General features: G+C 32.6%; 1 protein-coding gene across 1 annotated transcript in view; it reads left to right on the forward strand.

Moving 5' to 3' along the window:
• The window catches only part of LOC110101594 (protein HAPLESS 2), a 69,574-nt gene that overhangs the window by 11,942 nt on the left and 42,780 nt on the right, over positions 1–14,852 (forward strand). The window contains exons 4-8 of the mRNA XM_020829558.2: positions 1,181–1,269; positions 4,160–4,199; positions 8,235–8,292; positions 8,384–8,444; positions 8,813–8,891. Coding sequence (XP_020685217.1) covers positions 1,181–1,269; positions 4,160–4,199; positions 8,235–8,292; positions 8,384–8,444; positions 8,813–8,891 — 327 coding nt within the window. The remainder of the gene's footprint in view (positions 1–1,180; positions 1,270–4,159; positions 4,200–8,234; positions 8,293–8,383; positions 8,445–8,812; positions 8,892–14,852) is intronic.

The following is a 14,852-nucleotide window of genomic DNA, read 5'->3' on the forward strand; positions in this document are numbered from 1 at the left end:
TATAATTAACTAAATGAAGTAATTATGGAATAATCAATTTATTTTATCATATCGGAAAGCAAAAATTATGGAGGTCAATCTTAGAGTCTAAAGGTTGTCGTTTGTGTGGTTCTAAAGCTGAATTCACGAATTGTAATTTTAGTAGTAATAGATTTACTAGGGGATTGTGACTTTGGGTGATCAAGTCATTAATAATAGTACACATTTAGATATCTTGGATATATTGTTTAAAGTGATGGTGAAATAGATGGAGATATTATTAGTAGAATTCAAGTTGGATGGTTGAAGTGGAGAAATGCATTGTGCTTCTTGTATGATAGAAAAGTACCCCTTAAACTTAAGGAAAAATTCTATAAGATTGTGGTGAGACCTGCAATGCTTTATGGTGCAGAATATTGACCATTAAAAGAAAAACATAAAATTAAGTGTTGCAGAGATGGGACGCTCAGGTGGATGAGTGGATTTACACTTAGAGATATAATGCGAAACGAGTATATATGTAAAAAGGTTGAAGTCCAATGGCAGAGAAGTTTAGAGAGTTGCCTTAGATAGTTTGGTCACATAAAACATTGGATGTCCAGTAGCATGTTCGATAACCTGGTTAGGAGAGTAGATGTATTAGATCTGACTTATGTTAAGAAAGGTAGATGTAGACTTAAAAAAGACTTGATAAGAAAGTATTAGAAAAATTTTTTTTTTATTAGATTTAAATGAGAATTTGACTCTTAATAGGAACTCTATGGAGAAAAAGTAATTCATAGATTTAAAAAAGAAGCTAGTCCATGAAACTAAAATTAGGATAGGAACTTGGAATATAGGTTCCCTTACAGGAAAATTTAATACTTCAAGTGAAAATAATATTGCGAGATTTATAAATAGGAAAATGAGTATGTTAATTTAATATGATACTGATTTTGTAGATAGTTGAGTTAAAGTAGAGTAGGTTGTGTAGTCCATCAAGTATTTGTGACATGTAAAGAAGTATCCAAAATTTTATAGAAAAATAGCAAAATGAGTGGAACCAAATTGCATGTTTGACTCTGGCATCCCAAATGCATAAATATCCAGCATGGTACAATGACCTTTTAGAAGTGTTTTTTGCTTCATAAAATTTTATCAAAATATTGCCTATTCTTTATTCCAGTCTAGTTAGCTAACAGCACTTTTCATATTTCTTCAGGATGTTGCTTATAAACCGGAGGAGTTTTACGTAGAAACCAGGAAATGTGAGCCTGATGCTAGTTCAAGTGTGGTTAAAATTTGTGAAAGGTACCTTCTCTAGTGGTCATTATGAATTGCATTGCTATACCTTGTGTACTTGTATTTATTACTTGAATAATCATTATTTTTGGAAGGCTTTTGTCATCATTGTGTTGGGTTATTAAGCATAGGTGGTAAGGTTGAGTAAAAGAAGCAATATTTGAAGGTTCTGGTCATAACATTTATTAGTCATTGAAATATTTAAGAAAAAAACTGACCAAGACGGTCTCTCGATATTCGTGTAGGTCATTTTAGTTTCAAACTATATATAAAGTCTAATTTAGTCCTAAGACTCTTTAAATAGGGGACAAAATACATATGCAGTCAAAAGTTATAAAAATTGAAGCTAAAATTAACAGATAGATTTACCTTGTTTCCTCATGTACAATAGCATACTTTGCATGAAGCAAGAGTGGGTTGAGATTGTGTAGGTTGTGGTGTGAGATGATCTTTGTAATGAATAATTTTATTTGCATTTTTTTTGTGTTAATTCTATCATAAAGGCATACATTGAGTCAAACTTTATTATTACTAAGGGGTTGTTTGGTTGGTTGAAAAGAAAATGCATTTTAAAAGGAATGTAGTGTAAAAATAATATTTTTGTGTTGTTTGGATGAGTGTAAAATAAATGCAAGTGAATGTTTTTTTTTTTTTGAAGTAAATGAATGTAGTGTAAAGTCTAAAGATGATGGAGGCAATTGGTGGTGGCCAGCAACCAACAACCGCAAGGTAGGGGGAAGACCAGTTGGCGACGGCGACAAGAGAGATTATTTACGGTGAAAATGATTTTTGCTCAAAAAGGGTGAGTCAACTTGACCTCAAAAATGGACTAAAATACTTTACACAACATTCCTTTTATTTTACTTTGCATTCATTTTTCATCCAAACAAACACTAATAATTTCGAAACCCATATAAAATGATTAATTTACACCCACTTCAAACCAAATAGCCCAAAAAAAAAAAAATTCAATAAAATTGTCAAAATCAGAACTTTAATATTCAAAAATGAAATTAAACTTGATTTATTCGTTACTGTGGAATGTAATCAAGATAAAAAATATAAAACGAAGTTATTTATTATAAAAATCATGTTGCTCCACAATCTACATGATCTCAATCCACCCCTGATGTATGCGAAGTTGATTGTTGTATACGAGGAAATAAGTAAGGAAAAAAAAAAGATATTGTGAAAATTTCAAGACATACATTCCTAAAATTCCCTCATTTTCAACTGCATATGTTAACTTTAACTTCACTTTTCATCACTTTTGACTAAGGGATTATTTCAACTTATCTTTAATGAATTAAGGGACTAAATTTAACTTTTTATATAATTTGTGATTAAAATGCAAGTCATAGACCATTTTAGACCTTTTCTTTGTTTGAGAGTTTTTGTTGTTGTCAGTATCCTTAATATATAAGATATTCTCTTATAGATTCATCAAAACTAGAGGTCATGATTTGATGCCAACCTCTTAACTTTATGATGTAAAGTCCACAGTAAGAAACTAGAACGACTCTTAGACAACAATTAGGAGTTGGATTATATTCATTGTAGGTCATGGACAGTGCTGTGGATAGTAGCTAGAGGCGATGGTAACAAGGTGCATGGGAGACGACAATGTTGCAGATTACAGAAGGGAGCATTAAGTACCTAGGATACTTGAGGGCTCTCAAAAGAAGCAAGAAACATTGGTTTGGTCTGAATCGATGGTTTTTAGAGCTGGGGAGTTTGGTGGTTAGGAGGAAAATTAGGGATTCATTACATAGGAAGATTCAAGCAAATGAATAGGCAACTATTGTGGGAATTTAAATTTTAATGTAATTCTATTCATCCTAGATTAACTCCACAAAATAAACAGTCCTTAAATATGAATTTAAACATTATCCTATTCAAAAAGTCAGATTAATTCATATCTAGATTTGATTAAATATATAAGTCTCCTTGAATTGGCCAACAAGTCATTCTTGCTGTCCTCTTGATCAAATTTCATGGCTATCTTTATCATTAGGCATCCTTACCGAAGATTGTCCGTCAACTACGGACTTTTGAGTTGATCTTGAATCTCAAAATGTTGTATGGGAAGTGGGAATCATGACCATTGATAGCTTCACCCATAGAGAGGGCTATCAAAATGTCAATGATCCCAAGCCTTTTCAGAAAAATCCCAAAATAGTCCCCATATTATTGATGTATGACCAATTTGGTCCCAGAGAATCACGTTAGCCCAATTTAATTCTTTGGCTAAACAAAATTGATCTAAAATAGTCAATCTTATTGTATAAATTGATCACAATTTAGTTCATTGACTTTATTAAATTGATCCCAATTTAGTCTCAGAGGGATCTCTTGAATCAATTTTGTATAGTCGAGGGACTAAATTAAAGCAACGTTATACTCTAAGATTAAAATAAACATATATAAATAATTGCAGGGCTATTTTGAAATTGATCTCTTCATGATCTGATGCCTAAATTTTGGACAATCTAATTAATCATCTTCTTGTCTTGATCCCCACATCATATTTAGAGTAGCAAATTGATAACATAATTAATTGTTTTTGTAACAAGCATATCAGTAAAGAATGCTCTTACGTCCAGAATCTTTAGGCCATGTTCTAAAATTGCGATTAAAAACTCAATCAATAGCTGGGATTCAAAATAAAATATTAAATTGTTGGAGTTTCATTTCATCTCTCACTTTCCTTCAATCCAGACAAAGCCCTAATAATCCTCTTTCTCTTGCAAAATCATCAGTACAGGCATAAATCCTTGGGCAATCTTTTTCATTTTTATAGAGAATAGTTTCTTCAAGCAGCTACTTTTGCATTTACATGTGGCTTTTCTTCTTTCATATGATTTTTTAGTTGTCACTTATGGTACGCATATATTGTTAGGCTGCGGGATCAAGATGGTCACATAATTGAGCATACAGAGGCAAGTATTTCTTTATATTCTTATATTTTGTTTAAGATTATTTATGTACTTACGAATTCATGCTTCTATTCATTCTTATCAAAACTTATACTCAGAAACACAAGTCCAGTGAAATGGTTTAGATGGATACATTCATTGCCTACTTTTGGTAGAGAATAAGTTGGATGCCAAGTGGAGAATGAATGACATCCATGTCTCATAAAGGGAAAGAATTGTCTTTTCAACCTGTTGTGGGTTATCTCTTAATCATGAACGATATCGACTAGATGAAGCAAAATTAATTAAAGACATAAAAGATTTATTATTGAGAATAAGTGTCATACATGAGATGTAAGCATGAAAAGTCCTGACTGAAGTGCAGGCTAGGTATCCAGCTTTTAATTCAATAATAAAAAACAAGAGAACAAAAACATACCAACAAAACAATTGAGTTCACATATATATATACACACACGCGCGCGCGAGATTTGATGATGAATGACAGTAAAATTCACGGATATATGATGTAGTTATTTATGTATGCATGCTCATTTGATATCAGAATCTTTTTCTGAACCTGAAAATTTAAATGCTACATTATCTTTTAGAAACATATGGAATGCCAAGCACAGCCATCCACAGATGGTCGCTTACTCCCTGTGCAGATGCTAAAATGCTTTTAATTTTTTTTCTGTATAAATGTACTAGAGGTTTCATTGTTCCCGAAATGATTAATTCATATGGTATTGTGCCATCATAATCTTCATTGTCATGATTTAATTCTAGCTGTTTTGGGTTGGCTTACCAAATTCTTCTTCCCTTTTTAAATTTGCATGTGATTTTCATTCTGCCTAAGCTAGGTCACAAACTGGGTACATTGTTAACTTTAGCTCTCGTTTTACATTATTCACCAAATATCTGAATTATGGTTCCTTATCTTGTTCCTCAATAGTTGTTAGCTCACATTAGCCTATTATAGTCATTTTGACACTTTGTTGTTGTTTTTGACTGATGTAGAATGGGTAGGAGGCTTTGCTAAGGAGAGGATCTCTTCTTCAAAATCTGAAGGAAATTTTGATTTCTTTGCCCAAAACCTGAGAAGAATCTCAGATTTTCTCTTGGTAGGAGAGAGGTTTCAAGCTCCAAACCTCCTCTCCTATAATCAGCCGGTGGGGAGGTGCAGAAATCAGTGGGCAGAAGTCTACCAATTTCCAGAACTTCTGGACAGCCATCCCGTTAGGAAGATTTCCGGATGAGAAGGGGGTTTTGGAAGAGTGGCAACCCAATATGAGGCCTTGGGAAATTTCAGCCCGCAGCAGGTTGAAATCCAAGCTCTTCCCAAAGAGAAGCTATGGAGCCTTTAGGAAATTCCAGTGATTTAGCTGGCGGGATGTAGAGGGGCTTAGGTGGAGGTTAATTAATTCCTAATTCCTTTAATGGGAGTAAATTAAGAATTAAAGTTTAAAGGAATTCGGCCAAGTGATTGGCTGCACTTGTGGGATAAGGGGAAAGAAGAGGGAATTTATTTCCTAAGCTGTTACGTGGAGTTAGGAAATAAATTAGTACATGGGGGCCTAGGGAAAATTCGGCCAGCAAAGATTGAGGAAAATTGAAATCATTTCCTAAAACAAAGTGGAGGTTTTAGGAAATAATTTCAAAATCAAGCAGGAGGGAGCCGGCGGCATTAAGGGACATGGGAATTTAAGGAGAGATTAATGAGGGGTTTCCAAACAAGGCTAATTTAATTTGGAGGGATTAATGACTCATCTCCTTGCAATTCAAATTTGAATTCTGAATTGGAGAGTTAAAACCTTCCAAATATGGATCAAACCCAATTATGAAAGATTTCAAATTTGAAATTTGAAATCCAAAATTATCATGGATTTTCCCTCTCGATTTTGCCAACCCAAATTGGAAGGAGACACGGCCATGGGAAGATGAGGGGGGTGAGGTGGCCGGCGGCTAGGGAGCCTTGGCTGGCGGTGGGGAGGATTTTCTGGACAGGTGGCCGGTTGCTTATGGTAGGAATGGAGACGACGATGGTGGACGGAGGTAGAAGATGAAGATGACGACTAGAAGCAATAAAAGGGAACAAAAACAAAAGATAAAAACAAAAGATAGAAGATAAAATCCGCGAGCCTTGGACTCTTCCGAAGACTGACGGGTGATGCTTTGCCCTTCTCCAAGGGACTTCAAGTCATGAGCCCGGACCCATCCTGCGGCTAGTGAAAACTCCGATTCCTTCCCATAGGAATCTCACTAATGTTCTCTCAAAAGAACACAAGTGTGGAACACAAATTTGTTTTTATATATCAATAATCCATCCCTATTACAATAGCTTAAGGCCCTATATATAGGCCACAACATAAGAAAACTCAAAATACAAAATTGCCCCTTGGGTCACAACACTCACATAAACCAACCTAGGGGTAAAACAGGAAATACATCAAATAAAAACTAAAATTCAGAAAAATAACTCATAATTGAAGATTTAAATCATAGCCGTCGATTTACGACGCCTCCTATGCGTCAAATTTTCGTACCGATGTCCGCATCATTGACACTTTGCTCTAACAAGTTTTCCACACATTCTTATCTGCCTTCTCCTATTTCTACAACCAATGTGCTCCTTTTTCCGTATTTATGGCTCATCTTTTCTCAACTGGTGACTCTCAAATTAATTTGGTATTTCCTTCAACTGGCTATTCATAAACAAATGGTAAGTGTAGCTTTGGCATTGATGAAATATGTATTTGTAAAGTAGGTTGGTGTTGTTGGCTTATTGTATGTTTTTTTCAAGTAGAGTTCAAATGGGAGTTGGGCAATCCTTTAGAAATGATTGTTAGGGGAATTTTATTATAACTTTTTTTCTACTATTGTTGCATGCTGGATAAACCTCACATACTGGGATAATCAAGGTGGATGCATACCTCTTCACGTTGCATCTTGAAAATAATCAGTCAAGAACTTATGTTGGGGGTGTTTGCTTCTAATATGAGAATCTTACATGCTCAAGTTAATTGAGTGTGATAAGAAGAGTCTAATATTACAAAACTAATACAGGGATCACCCTTAGGATGTACTCAGTTTTCTATCTTTTTCTTTAACTCCCTTTGGATGCGCACACTTTTTTTTTCTTTTTGGGGAATTTGCAAAAAAATTAAAATGATTCTAAGTTCAAAAGTCATGCTAGCATTGATTACACAGCCATGTTTTGAGTTAGTGCATAATTCATTTTCATGTAAAAATTGTTGGCAAGCTAGAAGAATTTCTTTTTGGGCCAAGGCTATTGAGTGACATGGACTAACTTTATAGGCTAATAATTTTCTTGTATTATGCTCAACAAGCCAAGATTAATGATAAAATAGAGGTGTCAATTCTCGGCTTTATAGATCGGGTTTTGGATTGATTGGATGTTTATCCGACTCGAAACTGCTTAATTCGAACTTGATCATCTTATCTTATGGGTAAAGATGTTTGACCTGAACCTGACTTGTCCCAAACCAATCTAACTCAAACCGAATAATAATTAGGCCAATTTCATGTTTGTTTTGGGTTATTTGGATCTACCTGAATTTAAACTGAGTAATAATTGGATCCATAATTTAAGCATAAACCTAATTTGAATAAATCAAGTCAATTTAAACCTAAATTTTTTGAGTTGGATTGTCCTGTCAGGTTATTTATTGACACTCTTAGGATAGAATAATTTTTTAGTATTTTTTATTAGCAGTTGCTTACCATTGATATGTGTTCCCTTTCATTTAGACATCATTGAACATAATACCAGCATCAAAATTGTAATAGCTAATGTAAAAATATAAAAGAAAATGGCAGTAGGCGGTAGGAATGTGAAGTTAGTTGGATGCCGCAGAATGGGATATTCTAGATTGCAGCATTGGACATTACTCATCTCTATTGTGTGTTTTTCTTAGCACTTTTATATGTTCAGTTGGATTAGTAAGAGAATAAATGGGTATGTGTGATGAATTTACAGTGCATGGGTATATTTTTCTCAAGTATTAATACATAACTTTTTTGTGCTCATCGTAACAGCCAATTTGCTGTCCTTGTGGGCCAAGTCGTCGTGTACCTTCCTCTTGTGGGAACATCTGTGAGTGCTTGAACCTATGGTCTCCAATGTATCGTACTTATTATTCTTGCTAATTTACAATTTTCTTACTATACCTTAAAATGTTAAATAGTTGATAAATTGCTGAAAGGGAAGGCAAATACTGCACACTGTCTTCGTTTCCCCGGTGATTGGTATGCTTATTAACATCCAAGTTGTATGTTTTAGTTACCATATTCGTTTTTGAATTTAAAATATTGCTAGATAAATATTTTCAACTTTTGAATTTCTCTAATGTTTCAGTATTTGGTGTTTCAAATTATGATTTTTCTTCTTTTTTGAAACTAATGTTGAGTAAATATCTTATAATGTTGTTGCTTCTTTTAATGAGTGATTTTGTTCTTCAATGTTTGTTTATGCATATAAATGACACCACAATTGCAAAAGTGTTAAAGTCCAAGCTTTCATTACTTTGGATTGAAATCTTGAAATTTATGGATTTCTGTGGCTTTTTAGCCAAAACGTACTTTTAATAAGCTAACTGATCTTCTTTCTCTAAAAGGTTTCATGTTTTTGGCATTGGAAAGAGATCGATTGGATTTAATATCCGGATTGAAGTGAGAAAAGGTTCTTCTGTATCAGTAAGTTTCATTTTATTACTTTGTCCACAGGCTCAGTGACGCTTTTCATTTAATCCGCCTAGGACTTTATATATGTTTCACAATTTTCTTTTTAATATGGGAGTAATATCCTTAATTTTTTTAACGTAGTCTGTTTAATATGAGTCTTTAAAACGCCATTTAGTGTATAACTAATTCTTTTTCACCTTCAAAATATCATCAACTCTCATTACTTAACAGCCCTTCTGGGATCCTCTAACTTGTAAGTACATTGAAAAGGAAGATAATACTAATTATACTAAAAAATTATAATGTTAAGCGACCCCCTTCATTGCTTTTTTTTTTTTTTTTTTTTTTTGTTTGTTGTTGGGGATGCTGAGTACGAGGGTTGATTTGTCTTTAAAATGTTGCGAGTTCTATCGACATGCAGTTTAGTTGGTAAGACTTTTGTAGTTGGTAAGACTTTTGTCCTGATTGTTGATCTGTTATTCTTGGTCCTCCATTTTTATTTAGTAAATAAAGTTGTGGCCATAATGAATAGGAATTTTTGGCTATCATAATTGTCATGGATTATGAAATGCGTTCTTGTTCCAAGAATTGAATACCTTAGCTAGCTGCTGTAGGAATTCTTGTCTATATTTGTGACTCTAATCAGGCATATCCTATGTCTTTGTTTGTCTATTGTTCAATCCAAGGCTCATCGAGTTGTATGGTTTAGGAAAAAAAAAATTAAAGCTACCAATTCAGGCTTTATTAGCATATAATCATTGCTAATCCAATCACACACTCAGCCTAGCCTCAATTTGGATCGTTTGATTGGAAGGGCCGACTTAGTTTTGAAATTATGCTATAATATAAGGTTAGGTATTCAATTTTTCTCTTAAATGATTCTTAGTATTAATCGGTAATCATATGCTGGAATCATGTGTGATCAATTTATTTATTAAGGAGGCGCTAGGGTTGTCTATTCTGGCCTGTTTGTTGGATTTAGGTGAACTTATTTATGACTCGATTCAGACTTAGTAAACAACTCATGCCATTGACCCAAACTTGACCACATAAAAATTATGTAATCCGACAATTATTTTGATCCATTTAATGAATGGGTGGAGGCATGTCATAATGGAGATGCACGATCATATCTATGATGAGCTAACCTCCCCCCTTTAATGTAGGTCATAATGTTTCTGATTTAGGTTCGTAGGTAAGCCTTGATGTTTAACTTTAATTTAAAGATCATATTCATAGCTTTTAATTTCAGTTTAGGTTGGTGGGCCATATCAAAATATCAATATCTATGAGTTATAGGTCAGGATGGCTTTAGCCATCATTGAGCCATCTTTTGACAAGAAATTCCTTAGCGAAGTCCATTTCAAGCCCAAAATGCTATAATAAAGGCCTAATTTTGTATGGTGTTTTCCTTCTTGGTCTTGAGATGTGGAGATAAATTTTGTGCCAACTTTGATTACAAAGTTGAAATGTATTACTTAGGATTTGCTATAAATATTTATTATATATTCTTAAAAATTTTATCTAAACTTTGCAAGTCAATGAACTTAAGTTATTTTTCATTACAGCTACCACATCCAAGCTTTATAAAAAATATATTATTCCATGACTTTGAAAAGAAACTCACAATTTTAGGCCTGTAAATGAACTAATGTACTCAATGAAAAGCACAAACTCGACTCGATCTATATCCGTCCAATTTTGTTCATGTTAATAATTAAACAAGTCTGAATGTTTTCTTAAAACTCTAAGGCTAAAAGAACTAAGCTTGAATAAAATCAAAATCATTTATTTATATTTACAAAAAACCTTACTTGTTGTTTATTAAGTAATTTGTCAAAGGTTTAATATTATCCTTGATGATAACTTATATATTATTTAACTAAAATCTAGTTAAATATGACATGCTTAATTACTTATTTAATAGCAATATATTACATATTAGTTTATTACTAATCTAGGCCACTCTTAATTCCCATATCTTATTTTCAAAATTTTGCATCTCATTATTTCCACCTTTCATTCTACGCTTTTGAGTTCAGCCACTTCAAGTCACCCTAATCGACAATTGCCTATGGTTGCCTACTTAAGTGAGTTTAAACCTAGATTGGAATTTGCATGACCGTGAAACATGAGCACTTGATAGAACAATAAAATTTAATCAGAGACTTGAAAAAGATGTTATATCATAACAACTTTAAATAAATATAGTCAACACTTTAATTTGAAGATAATAATGCTTAAGCATAATTAATAATTATTTATTAATTTTAACTTATATTGAAGTTTGATTTTTTTTTATTAACTAATAAATATGACGAGTGCTAGTCATTACAATCGAGTTAATTAAATAAAAAATATGAATAATATACATTATATATTCATGTTTTGTAGCCGATCTTGAATACATAACAAAATAAGTCATATATTGTTTTAACCAAGGTTGTGAGAATCGGATCAGATATAGAACCAGAAAGAGAGGTTCAGGGTTCAAACCAAATGATGTAATAAATATGAAAATTATTTAAATAAAACTTAAATAATAAAATAATCATGTAATAATATAATATTCTAATTAAAAAAATAAATTGAATTCATATATTAATAATCTCTTATGTAATTTTAAATTTAAACATAGTTATTTAACTAAAATTTAGTTCAACCCGATTTGATATAGAAACTATTTTTAGGATGAATCCAACTGGCCTTAAGAACAGTTCACGGTTGAATCGGTTAGACTAGCCGGTCCGATCCGATTTGGAAACCGTGGTTTTAACTCATGAACTATTAACAATAAGTTTGTAAACATTTGATTATGAGTACTAGCTTTTCTCTTTTTTGTTTTGATTTTTGCTTTTACTTACACTTTTATTCAACATATTTTTCTCTCTTTAATGTTTAGCATTGACATTATTTTTAGTGATTTCGACACTATACTTTTTCTGCTTACATTATAATTTATCTATTTTCCTTTCTTACTATTTATGTTTTTACTATTACATCTTACAACATAGCCAGCTACATTTGGCTTGATTCATGCTAGTTTTGGTAAGTTGGTTGAATTCATTATTTTTATAGTTTGGCAGTGGTTGTGTGATTTTTAATCTCCATATATGTCATGCCCCAGAATTTAAAATGGAAAAACTATATCTTTCTTTCTTTTAGCTATTTAACCAGAGCATATAAATTCATTTTTAACTACGGAAAGAAATATCATTGTATTTATATTCATCAATATGTACAATTATTACAAGCCCAAAATATCATGTATACAATAGTCCTCATGATTCATAAAAACCAGCCTAATACTGCCATTACATTATAACTACAAAATAAACTAAGCATGCAGATAGGAAAACTATGCAGGCTGTCCGGAGTATCACTTTAGAGGGTCCTTAACCTTTCCCATAAACATGTGAAAAACTGTATAATGAGCATATAGCCTCGTAAGTAAACTAAAATCTTACAACTAAAATCAATGCAATACAAAAGAGAAATAATATGCTATAAATTATATAAAAAAATCTATGCATCAATATATATTATATTTACCAGTTATCTATATCAATTGATTAGGCAATTATATATCACATCTCAGTCAATCTACCAATCTTCCACATAATAATAGTCAATCAATCTGTCAATTATTCAATCAGTTAGTCTATCTTTATCCTTCAATCAATTTTATTTAATTATATCATTTAATAAGTTCACATTAGTTTATCCGTTATAATAACAATATCAATAATAATATCTATCAGTAATCGTAATCAATATATATCAGTAACATGATCAATATTAATATCATATTAGTAATCAATATATTTTTCAATTACACAGATACTAGTAGTATCAATAACAATAATCAGTATGCACTATATCACATGTTTAGATGAGGGTATCTTGTATCTTGATCTTGCTCTTGCACTTATGACTACCATATCAGTCTCACCTTATGACTCCCAATCACTGAACTTTTTATGAATCCCATCCATAGTCACTTGGAACAGTCGCCCAGACTCCTTATGATTCTCAACCAGTCTCCAGCTCCTTATGAATCCCATCACTGAATCAAGTGGATCTTGATGGTATTGCGCGGGGTTAGCATTTCATATATTTGATATCAATCAGTGCATCACTTCATTAAGCAATCAGGTTAATACATTATTCAATCATTTCAACCCAATCATATTTCACTATTATCATATCAATAGTACATTACTTCTCACTCATTTTCAATATACTTTTTCCCTTCTCATTTCACGTAGAAAGACATAAACACGATTTAACTGGTTAAATTGCAATAAATTATATCAAATTGTTCAAAATAATCAAATCTTTAACATCTCAAAAGTTACACGGTCAAAAACTTACGAAATTAGAAGATAATGTATTTTTGACAAATTTAATCGAGATAAAACTATAGAAATCAAAACCATCGATAACATGAGTAAGAGTTTAGTCACTTTCAACGAATAGAATAAAATTTGTAATATGAATGATGGACGAAGATAACCAAAAATTGTCTCTCTTCTCTCCTTCCCTCTTGTTCTCCCTTCCCTTCTTTTTGGGCAAGAAAGCATAGTTGAGGTAGTGGCATGTGGGTGGCAGGGGGTTTTGAGGAAAATTTTTTTAAAAAAATATTGTTAGTGCCCTAGCGCTGCAACGCTTTGACTCAGCGCTCCGACCCAATGCTGCGGCGTCGCATGTTGAATCCATAATTATTGTAGAATAGAGACTCAAATGTCGCAGTAGTGATTTTCGGCGCTACTGTGCTCTCAAGCTTAGTGCCATAGCGCTATCAAGCTCAACGCCGAAACACTCTAGTTTAAATAGTAATTCAAAAATTCATAATTTTCATTTAAAAATACTTTTCATATTTCAGGTTGTATATTTATATATAATTGTTTGATGACATTGATGAAACAGAAAAAATGATGTATTCTAGGTTATATAAATTTATTTTTTAATATAAAGTCATTGACTAATTGATGTGCAAACCAATTTTTTATTGCAATTATCTACGAAAGATGCTGATATATCTTTCTAATATGTTTAATTTTCCTTATAGTTCATGATTTTATGTTACTTTTTTGATATCAAGATTTATCTTAAAAGTAGTATATTATTATGGTGCCCTTGGTCGATGATGTCAGACCATTAATTCTTATAAATATGGCACCCTGTATCCAGGGACGGATCCAACCTTTTTTAGGCTGTGAGCAACTCAATATATCAAAAAGAAATCAAAAAAAAAAAAAAAAAAAAAAAATATAAATTAAAAAACATATATATATATAATATATATAATAAGTATATAATTCAATCTAGCAAAATCTCTAAGCAAAGTATTGTATTTCATTATAATTTATGAAATAAAAAAAAATTATAAACTTTGCATTCTACTTTATATATCAAATGGTTTAGCATCATAATATGCAACAAGCTATGTGCGAAATACATTAGCAGAAATGAATACAGAGCATGTACATGGAAATAGGATTAAGGAGAGAAAAGCGAGTATACCTTCTTGTCGAGAGAAAAGAAAAAGGGACCAGCGGCCCCGCCATGTGAAAGCACTGATTGCTTTGTTTGGCTTGAATCGCACAAGCTGCGGGAGTTCGGCGAGACATGCAGGCTGGCTCAGCTAGGGCAGGAGGTCGGGGTTCGGCTGGAGGGAGGAGGCATTTCGCGAACATAGAAGGGAGGAGTCATTTTGCCCTGGCCGCAAGGATGAAGTAGAATGTCGAAGGCTACGCACGATTTGCGAAGAAGAAAGGTTTGGTATTCGGCTGGATGGTCAAACAATGAGAGATGGGTAATATTTGGGCAAACATTGATTTTTGAGGGGGGCAGAAGTCTAAAATTATTCCTCTTCTACATTTTTTTTTTAGGGTGGGCATTTGTCCACCTTGAACTGATTGGGGATCCGCCCATGCCTGTACCTTTTTTATAATCCTTGACACATTTTGT

The sequence above is a fragment of the Dendrobium catenatum genome, unplaced genomic scaffold, assembly GCF_001605985.2.
Source record: "Dendrobium catenatum unplaced genomic scaffold, ASM160598v2 fragScaff_scaffold_1209, whole genome shotgun sequence".
Classification (NCBI taxonomy): Eukaryota; Viridiplantae; Streptophyta; class Magnoliopsida; order Asparagales; family Orchidaceae; genus Dendrobium; species Dendrobium catenatum.